The sequence below is a fragment of the Rhineura floridana genome, chromosome 2 (assembly GCF_030035675.1).
Source record: "Rhineura floridana isolate rRhiFlo1 chromosome 2, rRhiFlo1.hap2, whole genome shotgun sequence".
NCBI classification, from domain to species: Eukaryota; Metazoa; Chordata; class Lepidosauria; order Squamata; family Rhineuridae; genus Rhineura; species Rhineura floridana.
This window is the reverse complement of record NC_084481.1, coordinates 171,801,729-171,817,419: the sequence shown is the minus strand read 5'-3', so window position 1 is coordinate 171,817,419 and position 15,691 is coordinate 171,801,729. Positions and strand designations below refer to the sequence as shown.

Here is a 15,691-nt window from a genome sequence, read left to right as displayed (position 1 = left end):
AATAGCTAAGACTACAGTGAAACAGCCTCTACTATATAAACATTGTCTCTCCAATATAATCCCCACAAAAAATTAAGGATGGGGAAAAATAGTCAGTTTTTAGGGACAGTTTACAGGGATTTTAAATTCCTTAATTCCTTATAAGTTCAAAACCAAAGGTCTATACAAAACTTTAAAATATTAAATTATCAATACAAAATAGCAGTGAGGAGACAAATCCCAAGATGTTATGTACAATTTAAATAAAGAAAATGACTTTTTAATTGAGGCCTTTTTTCAGTAAAAAAAATAAAGAAATCCCTTTTTACCTTTTAACTACCAATACTCAGAAAATGTCAGTGTGTAAAAGGGCAAGAAGGTATTGCTCTCATATTACACACAAGCACCCACACAGACCCAAGGTTCCACTCCATGTACCACTATAAATTTTTATTCAACCACTGGAAGCTAAGGAGAAATTTACAACTGCACCGAAACCTCTAGGCCGGAGAACACGCACAGATTGACAACTACCATTTTGGATGAACCTAGATGAGTACCTTTGTACCTCAGTGATTTGAAGTTCTCTGCTCTCATCTTCAGTGTCTTTCAGCAATTCTGACAGCCTCTTCTTATCTTCCTCTGGCATAACCACTTGGTTCACTGGATCCTTGGCCAGCTGAATAAAGAAAGCAATTTGGAATCTGGAAGGCTTGGAAGACTGATAATGGAATAATGAGCATTAAATCTCCATTATGATATTATAATATTTCATGCTTATAGTTTTTTATATTTCCATTTTTATTATTACTCTTATGGAAATTAATACAGGGCTTGGTTTTGTTTTTTAAAGAATTCAAGCCGCACACAAAAGAGATGTAACACATGATTAACAAATGTGTTGGTTTAAGAATTTTTTAAAAAAAATCTTCCCTGTTTTGATGCATTTAGGATTTAGATCCACAAATCCACCACAGAGAATTTCAAAGAGTTTTATCAGAAGGTGAAGAACTTTGCACAAATAATGACTAACCCCAATGCTCAAACAACATGTGCCATTCACAGCACAAAGCAACAGCTAAGAGCCAAAGTACACATTACTATAGCAGAGCAGTGGCATACAGAAGGACATGTTGGTAGAAGAGTACTGAAACCAATTCCCAGCTGTTGATCCCCTCCCCTGAACATGTGCACAGAGCTGCTTTTGTTCTGGGATAGTTTCTGGTACTGGAATGCAGATGAGGAACAATGATCTCCTAGGACACATTGGGAGGGGAAAGGGATGGGTGTGGGAGCTTCCAGGTATATGTTAATTACTACCACATCATGCAATTAATAGCACCACAGATCTATAACATGGCATGGAGAAAGTGTAGAGAGAAGTTTTCTCCCTCTCTCATAATACATGAGAAGCTGAGGTCACCCAATGAAACTGAAGGGTGGAGGATTAAGACAGACAAAAAGAAGTACATCTTCGTAGTTGAATTCCATAGTTTATTTGCACAAGATGAAGAACCTCTTCGATGGCCTTAAACTTAGATGGCCTTAAAAATCATATTAGATAAATTCATGGAAGATAAGGCAATCAATAGCTTCTAGTTATGGTGGCCATATGATACCACCAGGATAGCATCTCTTTTGGTTACTCGTTGCTATGGCTGGCCATTGTGGGAAATAGGAAGCTAGACTAGACAGGCTTTTGGTCTGTTCCAGCAGATTCTTTTTAAGACATAACTAAACCATGCATACTGCCCACAATGTAACTTATGTGTAACTGATGTGCCAGGATCTGCACAAATTCCATACAAGTCTTGTGGTAGGGTTGTCTTCCACTACATTAGCCACAACCTTTAGGAACAAGGATCATCATAAGTCTTCTTTCTATTTCTTAACAGCAGAACAAAGCCACTGGCACAGCATTAAAGGAACCTGATAGTATAAAATAGTAAGAGCATGGAATTCAGAGAGGATATTTTGTATCTGCTCCATAAATGCTTATTCAATAAATTCTGATATTTTTTGCCAACATTATTATCTGAGATTATCAGAAATCTAGTATTCTTTTCCTATAAACTTCAGACAAGCTATAAAACAGGATACCCTTTGCGGCAAAGTTAATCACCCTATTAATTTCTGAACGGTTAACGTGATGAGACTTGACAAAGAGTTCCAATCCTATGCTTTGAATGTACCATTGGTCTCACCTGAAAGGTGATTTTCATAGGAGTGGGCCATCACTGCGGGTACTAGCTCCACCTATCGTGCGAAGGCAAGAATGTTTTTGAAGTCAAGACTAGGGGCGTCAGGCCCCTCCCACTCTCCAGTTCATTCGTAGCGAGTCTAAAAAGAAATATCTAAAAATACAAGAACAAGGCCAACAGGCCTGCCAGCAGGAAAATAACACAATAGTCACATGCATAATAACATGACTCTAACATAACGATATAACAGAACTAGAAGTCTTGACTTCACTCTTAAATTTAAATATAATAGCGTAGCAGTAATATAAAACACATTAGAAAATATCTAGTCATCCTCCAACTGGGAGGGTCGTGATGGCCCACTCCTATGAAAATCACCTTTCCGGTGAGACCAATGGTACATTTTCCATAGGAGGTGGGCCATCACTGCGGGATGTACCAAAGCAGCCCATACAGGGAGGGACCACCCACATGTTAATCCTCATTAAGAACCTGTTGCAACACTCGTCTGCCAAAGGAGGCATCGGCAGAGGCATAACAATCAATTTTATAATGCCTTATAAACGAGTGAGGGGTAGACCAGACTGCAGCCCTACAAATATCGGCAACAGGAGCATTAGTGGCAAAAGCAGCCGAAGTGGCAGCTGACCTGGTAGAATGAGCCGTTATACTAGCTGGAACTGACAGCCTCAGGGACTCGTATGCTAAAGTAATACATGCCCTTAACCAACGGGATAAGGTAGAATTGGATACTTTATGCCCCAAAGACCTTGGATGAAAGGATACAAACAGAGCCTCAGTTCTTCGTATGTCCTGGGTCCTAGACAGGTAGGTCTTGAGAGCCCTCTGGACATCTAACAAATGCCAAGCCTTCTCAAGAGGATGGGTAGGATTTGGGCAAAAGGAAGGCAAAACAATGTCCTGGTTGCAATGAAAAACTGAATCGACCTTGGGACGAAAGGAAGGATCAGTCTTCAGCACAACAGAGTTCTTATGGAAGACGCAGAGGTGTCGAGCAGAAGACAATGCGCCCAACTCCGAAACGCGTCTGGCAGATGTGATTGCGATCAGGAACAAGACCTTGAAGGACAGCATACGTAGGGGCACAGTCCTGATGGGTTCAAACGGAGGGCGTTGCAAAGCCTGCAGAACTTTCGGCAAACTCCATGAGGGAAACCGATGGACAACAGCCGGAGAGCGTAGGGCGACTCCCCTCAAAAAATGTTTGATGAATGGATGTGAGGCAATAGTCGCACCAGAAGAGGACACTGAGAGAATAGATGACAAAGTCGAAGCATGTCACCGTAAGGTGTTGGGTCTAAGTCCCATCATGAAGCCGCTATGTAGATATTGCAGCACCTGTTGCATGGTGGCCTGGGATGGATCGTGGTGGTGGGACTGGCACCACTTGGAGAAAGCCACCCAAGTATGTTGGTAAATACGAGTGGTAGATGGTCTTCTCGAGGCCAAAATAATATCAATCACAGCGTCAGACAGTCCAGCTGACCTCAAATGTCCCCGTTCAAACGCCACACTGTTAGATTGAGCCAAGTAGGGTCCTGGTGCAGTACTGGACCCTGGGATAGGAGGTCTGGCCTGACTGGAAGTGTCCAAGGATCCATCATTGACATTGCCAGGAGATCTGAGAACCACGGTCAGCGTGGCCAAAATGGTGCTATCAGAACCAGCTGTGCCCTCTCGGTTCGCGCCTTCCTCAAGGTTTTGGCTAACAATGGTATGGGAGGAAAGGCGTACAAGAGACCGTCTGGCCACGGTGTTGTCAGAGCATCCACTGCTTCTGCTGCTGAGTCCAGGTATCGGACAAAGTACCTGGGAAGCTGGCAATTGCGACTGGAAGCAAACAGGTCGACTGAGAAGGCGCCGAAGCGACACTGGAGACGATGGAAAATGTCTGGATGAAGTTTCCATTCTCCCGGAAAGACTTGTTGTCTGCTGAGCCAGTCTGCTGTCACATTCCAAATCCCTCTGAGATGTTCTGCTTTCAGGGATTGTAGATGTTGTTCTGCCCAGACAAAGATGAGGGAGGCTAAGTCCTGCAGAGGACGAGACCTGGTGCCCCCCTGTCTGTTCAAATGTGATTTTACACACGTGTTTTCTGTTCGAATGAGGACATGGTCCAAAGGGAACAGAGACTGAAGATGACGTAGAGCTAAGTGGACAGCCTTTAGGTCCAGCCAGTTGATGCTTTGAGTTTGCTCTGCGTTGGACCAAACCCCCTCAACGTACTGGGAGTTGCAGTGGGCTCCCCAACCGATGAGACTGGCATCTGTGGTTACAACGGTTCTGCGGGGTTCTCTGAACGGCGTGCCCTTGGAGAGGTGTTGAACCTTGGTCCACCAGCGGAAGGAGAGGCGCAGTGCGGGGCTCAAATGAACTTTGCGATGGTTAGAGCTGGCAATGTCCTGTTGAAAAGGCAACAAAGTCTACTGAAGGTGACGAGTGTGGGCTCGAGCCCATGGCACAATGTGGATGGTGGAGATGAGCATTCCGAGCGCCCTGGCTAGAAGCATGATGTCTGCGGATGTTTGTTGCATCAGGGATCTTGCAATGCTTGTGATGGCAGTGATGCAATCTGGAGCCAGAAATACCATTGCCTGCTGGGTGTCCAACATCGCCCCTAGATGTAGTAGGCATTGTGTTGGTTGAAGATGGCTTTTGTCGAAGTTGACAAGCCAGCCGTAGGCCTGCAAGACATTGAGGGTGATCATTAAATGATGATGAGCCAGCTCTTCAGAATTTGCCCGTATTAACAGATCATCCAGATATGGGTAGATATGAACCCCTTGAATCCGGAGATAAGCCACTAGAATGAGTAGCACTTTGGTAAATACTCTTGGGGCGGAGGAAAGGCCGAATGGCATCGCTCTATACTGAAAGTGCTGGTGGCCAAAAGCAAACCGGAGAAACTTTCTGTGGGCTATGCAAATGGGTACATGGAGATATGCTTCCTTAAGGTCAATAGAAGTCAGGAAGTCTTCTTCATGCAGGCTCTCAGTAATGGAGTGGAGAGATTCCATTTTGAACCTGCGATATGTTACAAACCGGTTGACGAACTTGAGGTCCAATACCGCCCTCCATGACAAATCTCGTTTAGGCACAGCAAATAGGAGGGAGTACACCCCTTCCGACCTCTCAGTTGTGGGAACTGGCTCTATTGCCGCTATATCCAAGAGGTGGTGTATAGCTGTCTGCATGATGCTGTGTCTGGCCGGCGCCCTTGGACAAGGTGATGGATGAAATCTGTCTGGTGGAGTCACCCAGAACTCTATGGTATAGCCATAAGTGAAAAGCTCCCTGATCCAGGAGACCGTAGTGAGGCGCAACCACTGGTCTCCGAAATGAAGTAATCTGCCACCAACGGGAAGTGCGTTAATAGTGTTTGCGTTGGCGAGGCCCTCCCCTATATGAGGACGATGAGGTACCCCTGCGCCCTTGGTACTGACCTCTGCCCTGGAAACGCCAGTTCCAGGATCCCCTGGAAGAATTGGGGTCATATGATCTGAAGTCGCGGCCTCGTCCTCGAAAGGGCTGGTTATTACGGAACGGAGGGAATCGCCTGAAGGGCCTGTGGTCGATATTCTTGACAGTGGCCAAAACTGGTTTGTGGGCGTCTTTGGGATCCACCAGTACCGCCTTTAGCGCTTCCTTGCCGAAGAGTAGGGATCCGGAGTAAGGAGCCCTAGACAGATTGATTCTGGCGGCGGAATCAGCTTGCCAGTGGCGAAGCCAGAGGGTTCGTCGAGCAACTATCTGAGCCGTCATGGCTCGTGCCCCCAGTTGAGTGGCATCCAAAGTGGCATCAGCCACAAACGCCGCTGTCTTACGCAACTTTATCAGTGACCTTCTGAGGGAGACAGGGTCCGGATTAGAGTCCTCTAGAAGATCATCTAGCCACATCATAGCTGCTCTGGAGAATACTGAGGCAGATGCGGAGGCACGCATGGCGAAGGCGGTGGCCTCATGATTTTTGCGGAGGGCGAAGTCTAGTCGTCGCTCGGTGGCGTCTTTTAGTTGGGATTCTCCTTCCCTGGGCAAAAGAGATCAAGAAACTAGGCTAACGATCGGATCGTCTATGCCAGGGACGGCTAGCTTGGTGGCAAAGTCTGGAGCCAGTGCGTAAAGCTTGTCAGCCATGTTATTGAAACGGCGAGTTTGGAATGGATGAGACCATTCTTCAGAAGTCAGTTTGGCGATTGGGTCCGGCACCGGAATGTAGTGTTCAGTAGGTGCAGGGGATTTGAGGACCTTGGCCCCTTTGAGAGTTGGAGTGGTAGATGTTGATGGCGCAGCTTGGAGACCAAGGGCGTTAACTACCCTGTGCGCCAGGGGCCAATAGTCTGAAGGGTTAAAGAGACGATACGATGTATCCTCCTCATGATCTGAACAGTCGCTCCAGTCATCTCCTTCAGCGTGGTCAGTGAAGGTTGACTCCTCCCCATACGAAGCTTCATCAATACATCTGCCTCTGGCAACATCAAAGGGATTTGGGGAACAGGAAGGGTGTGCTTCATGACACGCACGTTGGTCCATAGCGCATTGAGGTATGGCGGGGACTTGTGGTGACTGCATTTGAGTGAAAAATGACAGCATGCCCTGAAGTTGAGAGAGGAAATCATGGGACAGTTGCAGCCCCATTGGAGCAGATGTTTGTGCCTGAGTATCTGCTGGGTCAGCTGTTTGTGCCTGAGTAGCTGGCTCCGTGGGTTGAGCCGGAGGCTGGTTAATCGAAGGCTGAGTAGGGAAGCCAGCAAAATTTTCCTCGTCAGAGGAAGCAGCAGGTGAGTGAAATATATCTCTTAGGTGTTCCTGAGCTGCTGTGGTGTGGGTTGGCAGCGAAGCATAGCGTGGACGCTTTGGTTTGCTATGGCTGGAAAGATGTTTGGTCTTAGCCAGTGCTTTAGTATGCTTCGTAGTTGCCTTGGAAGGCTGTGGCTTGACTGTTTGAGACATGCCTGGCTGTTCTGCCATCTTATATTCACTTGGGTGCAGTACACGGCCACAGAGGGGGCAGGATGTAGAGACCCGGATTGACACAGTGTACGACCACAGAGGGGGTAGGATACACTGGCAGATGGCTAAGTGCACGGCCACAGAGGGGGCAGGATGCACTATGGTATCAGCGTTAGAATAGTAGGCTGGATACAGTGTACGACCACAGAGGGTGTAGGATACACTGGCAGATGGTTGAGTACACGGCCACAGAGGGGGCAGGATGCACTATGGTATTAGCATTAGTATTGTAGGCAGGATTTCAGGCTTGGTACACAGCCACAGAGGGAGCAGAATGTACAGTCTATAATTCAAGCTTGGTACACGGCCACAGAGGGGGCAGGATGTACAGTCTATAATTCAGGCTTGGTAATGCACAGTCTCAATGGTCTCAGCACACAGCCACAGCAGTATATAGTTCAGGCAGTTAGATCACAGTCCCAGTCTGAAAATACAGTCACAGGAGCAGAGTATAGCCAGCGCTGACCAGGCACAGTCGAGAGCAGCGACAATGGGCTCGTGGAAAAAAACCCTTGTATATACACAGGGTCCTAACTGCCCTACACGTACAGGTAGCCCTGCAGCCCTCTATTCGTTAGTACAGGAGAGGGAAAAGTGTCAAACAAAATGGCGCCCGGAGCCAGCGCGGGAAATGCAATCAAAAATGGCAAAGGTGCAATGGGGGACTGAGGTAAAAAACGGCTCGGGATGCAGTCGCGGGGCCAATTAGAGAGGCCGCGGGGTAGAAATCACTAAGGGAACGACTGGGACAGAGAAAAAAGCTGCAGCGGGAGCAATGGGAAACAGTCGCAGCCGCCGTGTAAGGAACGGCTGGGACAGAGAAAAAAGCTGCAGCGGGAGTGGAAGCAGTCGCAGCCGCCGTCCAGAGAGATCGTCGCGGCGAGGAAAGCAACGCAGCGAGGCTCAAGAAGTTACTGCCGTGAGGAGGGAAGCCTCGGCAGAGTCTGAGACGAATTGACTCTAAACGGCCAGATACAGGAGGGAGAAGCCACAAAAGGCTCCCGGGGAGAACTTGGGCAAACGGCGGGTAACGGCGGGAGCTGCAGCCGCAAGCTCCCGCTGGGAATAGAGAGAACCGCAGCCGCGGTCTCTCTGATGGCCGTTAAACAAAAAACAGGAAAATTAGCGACCCGGGTCAGGAAGAATCCCCCCCCAAGGGAGTTCCCCAGGAATAACAACAACGTTAGAAACAAGACAGAGAGAAGGGGAAAAAACTTGGTAAACGCACAAGTAACAAATCCTCCACACCCTGTCGTACAAATACACACAAACTAGACACAGAGACTTAGCTAAAGCTACACTAAAGAATATCAATCTTGTTCGTACAAAGGCAAGAATGAACTGGAGAGTGGGAGGGGCCTGACGCCCCTAGTCTTGACTTCAAAAACATTCTTGCCTTCGCACGATAGGTGGAGCTAATACCCGCAGTGATGGCCCACCTCCTATGGAAAATGTAGACCATTACATACCTCTATGTTCTTTTTAACAAAATCAGGAGGTTTCTTGCAGCTCGTTTCACTTTTAACCATTTTTTCCATTTTCTTTATTGAGCTTCTCATTCTATCTTCACCTAAACAACATACAATTCAGGAAAAAATTAAATGTAGAATTGGGCAAATTAATAGATAAAAGCAGTTTTAATTTACCCTATCATTTCACTATTTAGAATATACAGAGTAATTCAGCATTATTCATTTTGGACTGTATTGATTTCAGCAGCCTTTAAATAAAATGTCTGAAAAGGTTAAATTAACTTCAGTGCAAACTCATTGGTTAGAATCATGCACAAAATTTACAAGGAACTAATGGGACCGACAGCCCAATCCTAACTATGCCTGAAGTAACTGTCATTGATCTGAATAGGCCTTTCTTTAATGTAAATAATACGCTTAGGACTATAGTCCCAGGCTATGGTCTGAAGGCACATGAGGCCAGCACCCTGCTGAAGCTAAGCAGGGTCAGGTCTGGTCAGTGCCTGGATGGAAGACCGCCTGGGAACCATAAGCCTTGGGTTTCTATCTTGAAAAGAAAGGCAGGGTATAAATGTAATAAAGAATAAATAAATAAATATTACAATGACTGCCTTTGTATACTTCCCTGAGCAAGAAGGTGCTCTGCAGCCATTAAGTGACAATAGTTCCCTTGAGTCATTCAACCCAGCAAAATTGAACTAAGCTACTTCTGAATGTGCTATAAACTTATAGTTACTTCTTTACATATTGCCTTTCTAACAAAGCACTAAGCCTGTTAACACTGTGCTATCATTCTCGTAACAAAATAGCGAAAGGAACTACAAATATGATGTAGTAATTTCCTCAAAATTTAGGTGATAAAAAAATGATTTTTATCTACACATCTGGGTAGACCGCTTTGCCACACAATCCTGCAGCTAGGATGATATGCTACCACATTTGTTTGCCAACCACAGTTAGAACAAAATCCCAGAGTTGATCATAAAAGGGAACTGCCTTCTGTTCAAAAGCAAAAGTGACACTTCTGATCTCCTCACACCTATGAAGGTGCGAGGAAAACATGGTTTCCCATTATGTCTGAAACAAAAGTTGCTTCATTTTCAGCACTTTTTAAGTTAACTTAGGATCCAGGCTAATAAGAACTTGAGAAAGTTCATGGAAGGAAAGCTTCCAGTCTTCTTCTCTCACCCAGCAACTCTCAACACCCCATCACACATTGTTCAGAAGGGCCTTCCACATGGGCATTTCAGGAGTGACAGATGGCTGCCGGAGGAAGCAGGGATGAAAAAATTTCCTTCCATTAACTCAAGTGAATATATCTTGGGATCCAATCCCAACTCCCCCAATTGCATGCTGCTTGCTTCCAGCTTATCCAGAAGTTCTGCTAACCAACAAACATATCTATGTTTCTTCCTCTCTTCTCCATATTTCTACAGGAAAAAAAGAAGAGGGGAAGAAGGGCTTGATGTGTGATTTCAACGCCTTTCTAAAGTGGTCCTCTGACAAACCTAATTATTCACCAAAAATATAAACAAATAGCAAAGTTGTAATCTCTAGTGTGTGCCAGGCATGTTCACAGTATTGATTGACTGATTTTTATTTACGGTCATAGACCAAACTGAACATATACAAATACGCAAATGCATAACAATACTTAAAAGAAGTATTAAACATAACCACTCTTGTGAGATACCCTCTTACTGCATATTAAAACAACAAAATTAAAATATTAAAATTAAAAGGAGAATTGTTTAATCATTACTTTTCGACAATCAATAGCTGCTACAAAAAAGCTGGCTACTTTTATCATTCACAGTAATCTGTAAATAGTTCAAGTTAGTTAGCATATGAGCATGCCTGAAAACTGCTTGAATTTCCTGTTTGGAAAAAGAGTGGGATACTGGAATATATGGGTAGGTCCAAATCTGTATACCTATAGCAGAAGAGACCATGTCATAGCCACTGATATAAAAAAAGGGGGGGATCTTTTTCTGACATAGAGATTAGCTTTTTAGAATTATCCTTCTAAAACTGGATCTAGGGAACAAAGGTATACAACTTGTACCTTGCTTGGTTTGTCTTCTACTAGATTCATAATTTTCCGGATGAAGCTGTGTGTGAAATACACTAACAAACATTTCATCATCTTCAGAAACAGGAGAGTCTGTTAATGAAATGTAGTATTAAATAACTGCTAAATATTTACATTTTAAAATAAGATTAACAGTCATGCATTCATCAGTACCTGTGAAAAGTATACGCTTCCTATTTGTCAGAATGGAGACCTATAGAGTTTCACAGATGACTTGCACTGTAATCAGCTTCAGTTACCAAGACCACAGACAATTTGGTATGGGAACAAGAAGGCACCAATATTAAGAGTGGGCATTTCTTTCTCCCAAAAGAAAAAATTACCTATTAGTTTTGGTGGAAAGCAATGCCGTTGTGCCACCCTCCCCCTGCCTAAAATGATAATCCCAGAACAACCTGGGAATATAATTAAACGGCTTCTTCCGTACTCCTCATTCTCAGAGGCAAGCCAAACACTTCAAGATCTGCCGATCGTTTTTAAATTATATTGCATTGTTTTCTGCAACTATGAAGATTCTACTCCTTCAGCTATGCTTTGATGTAGTTGTTTAGGATAGCTGGAAATGTCCTAATATCACATCTGCTCACTGGAGAGAAGGGAGTAATACAGATTATAGATGTTTACAGTAACAGCATAGTCAAACAATGGCCACATTATCCAGATGGCTTTAATTTTGCACTTCCAATTTCAACAGTCCAGACACATAGGGCTATACCAGTGCTATATGCCTGCTCTAGTTTTGAAATATTGCAGTGCTAATGTGGAAGTGTGGGAAGGAACCATTCCTGTGGAATATAAAATTCCATCTTTCACAAAACTGAGCAACAATTAATGAGACACAGCAAGAAAATTTTTAGTTTACAGTTGGAAGTCACAAGACAGCAGAAATTCAGATAAAAAAAATAAATCAATTGCAAATATAAAGAGACACAGACACCAGCACCTTTATTTAAACCTATCCTGTTGGCAGAGGATTACAGGCAAAGGGTGAAGCTGCACAACTCTGCTGGTGTGTCAAGAATGGATCCATGCACAAACTGGCATATGATGCACTGGATAAACTGACCTACATTTATTGTACTAGAAACAGGCAGAGCAGTAGAATAATAAATGTGTATTAAAGGGACTAGCTGAACAGGTGGAACAACAATAACATGACCATTTCACTATAAGATATACTTTGCACAGAGCCGGTTTGGTTGTTCACCCACAAATACTATTATTTATTTATTTAATTTGTATCCCGCCCTTCCTCCCAGCAGGAGCCCAGGGTGGCAAACAAAGCACTGAAACACTTTAAAACTTCATAAAAACACATCTTAAAATACATTAAAACAAAACATCATTAAAAACATTTTAAAAAACCTTAAAAAAGGGTTAAAAACATTATGAAAAAACATATTAAACAATTCTGAGACAGATGCAGACTGGGATAGGTCTCAACTTAAAAGGCTTGTTGAAAGAGGAAAGTCTTTCAGTATAGTTCTGCAAAGAAAAATGTTTTCAGTGCCCAAACCTAGCTAGCGCTCATAAACGTCTCATGCTTCAGTCAAGAATCAGCCAGAAACTATAATGTAAAAGTACTGAAAAAAGTCTTTCACTGACATAGCTATAGAATATGCCAAATAAGAACCACAAGACAGTGACATAAATAATACAAGCCTCCTTGAGCAAGTATAATAACATGTAATCATTAGACTGCATAAACTAGACTCCTATTGGAATTCAGCACGACAGATACACATGACATTTCTGAAATATATTAATTTCCATGTCAGTCTCTCGCAGTAAAAAAAACACAAAAAGGCTTGTGGTACCTTAAAGATTATTGTCTTGTGAATTACCACTGTTAAGTGTCACTGAGAGTGTTGAAGAAGCTAAGAGCAATGCCATCAGGAGTCTATACCAAGAGGCTAAACTCCTAGCAGGGGCACCCAAGGCAGAATGGTCAAAGCTGAGACACCAGACTAAGATGCATCTGAACTCAGAGGAAGGCAATGGTAAACCACCTCTGAATACCTCTTACCACGAAAACCCTATGAACAGAGTACAGTAGGGCCCCACTCATATGACGAGTTACGTTCTGGACCCCCGCTGTAAAGCAAAAACAGCTGTAAAGTGGAACTCATTGAATAGAATGGCGCGCGATGACAGGATGACAGATTCATTCATGGAGGAACCGTATGATGAAGAACCAGAAATTTTAGAATGCGAGGTGAAAGCTGCTCTTAAAATACTTGGAAGAAACAAATCACCAAGAATAGATGGCATACCAATAGAGTTGCTAAAAGCTACTGAGAGTGAATCTGTCCTAAGTTTGACAAAAATTTGTCAACAAATATGGAAAAATAAACAATGGCCCACAGACTGGAAGCATTCGATATATATCCCAATTCCAAAGAAAGGGGATCCCAGGGAATGCAGTAATTATCGAACTATTGCCTTAATATCCCATGCAAGTAAAGTAATGCTCAAGATTCTACAACAAAAGCTCTTACCATATATGGAGCAAGATATGCCAGATGTCCAAGCTGGATTTAGAAAGGGAAGAGGCACCAGAGATCATATTGCAAACATATGTTGGATAATGGAACGGACCAAGGAATTTCAGAAGAAAATCACCCTGTGCTTTATAGATTACAGCAAAGTCTTTGACTGTGCAGATCATGAAAAACTGTGAAAGAATGGGGGTGCCACAGCATCTGATTGTCCTGATGCGCAACCTATACTCTGGACAAGAGGCTACTGTAAGAACAGAATATGGAGAAACTGATTGGTTCCCAATCAGAAAGGGTGTGAGACAGGGGTGTATTTTATCACCCTACTTGTTAAATCTATACGCAGAACATATCGTACGAAAAGCAGAATTGGACCAAGATGAAGGAGGTGTGAACACTGGAGGGAGAAATATCAATAACTTAAGATATGCAGATGATTCCATACTACTAGCAGAAACCAGTAAGGATTTGAAACGAATGCTGATGAAAGTTAAAGAGGAAAGCACAAAACCAGGACTACAGCTGAACGTCAAAAAGACTAAAGTAATGACAACAGAAGATTTATGTAACTTTACAGTTGACAATGAGGACATTGAACTTGTCAAGGATTATCAATACCTCGGCACAGTCATTAACCAAAATGGAGACAATAGTCAAGAAATCAGAAGAAGGCTAGGACTGGGAAGGGCAGCTGTGAGACAACTAGAAAAGGTCCTCAAATGCAAAGATGTATCACTGAACACTAAAGTCAGGATCATTCAGACCACGGTATTCCCGATCTCTATGTATGGGTGTGAAAGTTGGACAGTGAAAAAAGCGGATAAAAGAAAATCAACTCATTTAAAATGTGGTGTTGGAGGAGAGCTTTGTGCATACCATGGACTGTGAAAAAGACAAATAATTAGGTGTTAGAACAAATTAAGCCAGAACTGTCACTAGAAGCTAAAATGATGAAACTGACGTTATCATACTTTGGACACATCATGAGAAGACATGATTCACTAGAAAAGACAATAATGTTGGGAAAAACAGAAGGGAGTAAAAAAAGAGGAAGGCCAAACAAGAGATGGCTTGATTCTATAAAAGAAGTCACAGACCTGAACTTACAAGATCTGAACAGGGTGGTTTATAACAGATGCTGTTGGAGGTAGCCGATTCATAGGGTCACCATAAGTCGAGATCGACTTGAAGGCATATAACAATAACAACAACAACAATTATCACTGTCTTTGTATTTTCTCCATTTCCTTTCCTTCTGACTTCACTGTTCATAATTGCCTCCCCCACCATATCATGTGTATATATCTATAACTCTTCCGGCATCTCATTAAGTGGACTATAGTCAACTAAAACTTCTCCCCTTAATAAATGTGTTAAGTCTTTAAGGTGCAACAAGTCTCTTTGGCTACAATATTAAAGTTGGGGGGGGAGAACTGAAGGATGATGATCCACCTTATCCAATACGCTGCTGGGCTCTCTCCGGGACAGAAGTAACAACAGCTCTACTCAGTCCTTTTCCAGGCCATTATTGTTTTTCTTAAACAAATTCTCTCCCAACAGAAACAATGGGAAGGAAATAAACTATGCCAATTTAAGCTGGTGAAGTTTCCTCCATGGCTTGGGGAACTGGGAAAGCACTGGCCTTCCCCTAGTTCTAGCATTCCCCTAGTCACCCCCAGTGTGTCCCACTTTCAGTACCACCAGCACTGCAGCTCCAACAGGAAGAGCCATGGAAGTTTCCACAATGGCAGGGATGATGCATCTGACATTGGATCTCCCTCTCCGAGGTTGAAGCTCAGAGACAGAGAACTGATGCTTCCTATGGCACCTTGAATGCTCTCCCAGGGACCATAGGACTGCACAATTTGTTGTTTTTGCTGAAATTTATTAGGTTTAATGGCTAATGAATATGCAGTAGACAGTTAGTACACTGTCACTGCAAAATCAGTTCCAGAAGATCACTTGTCACAGCACCAAGACAGATTAAATACTAACCTCTTCAGGAGCTAATTAGTCAACTACATTCTAACCTTCAATTTCAAGTAAAGCTATCCTGTTAAAAATCAGACAGTATAGGTCTGACTATCGGTATGCAGTATAAATGCCTCAGGCAAGGATCCTTAAACTATTTTAACTATGCATAGTTCTGTTGGCCAGTACCAATGAGGCACATGATCTGTACAGCAAAATATACCTTTGTAAAGTAAAAAGTAGTGTGGGTGGAGCTCTTTAGTTTTAACACCTGGGCAAAACCATCTCTCTCTCTTTTTTAATTCTACAAACATGTTTCATTATCAAATACTGACATCTAATGGTGACTTACTAGCTTTGCACCAATTTAAAGTACCAGACATTCAGTCTTAAATGTAATTCAAAAAGTTAATTTTATTTTAAGTGCAAGTGGATTGGTTAAACTGG

At 43.3% G+C, this 15,691-nt stretch overlaps 1 protein-coding gene across 10 annotated transcripts in view; it reads right to left on the bottom strand.

Annotated features, from left to right (window-relative positions):
- FSIP1 (fibrous sheath interacting protein 1) overlaps positions 1–15,691 on the bottom strand; it is a 156,073-nt gene that overhangs the window by 122,119 nt on the left and 18,263 nt on the right. For 8 of the 10 annotated variants that reach the window (XM_061611472.1, XM_061611471.1, XM_061611473.1 and 5 more), the window contains 3 exons: positions 10,749–10,847; positions 8,681–8,781; positions 548–700 (listed from right to left, as the gene is read on the bottom strand). In XM_061611472.1, the coding sequence (XP_061467456.1) occupies positions 548–700; positions 8,681–8,781; positions 10,749–10,847 (353 nt within the window). The remainder of the gene's footprint in view (positions 1–547; positions 701–8,680; positions 8,782–10,748; positions 10,848–15,691) is intronic. The other 2 variants (XM_061611469.1, XM_061611477.1) reach the window with 1 other exon arrangement.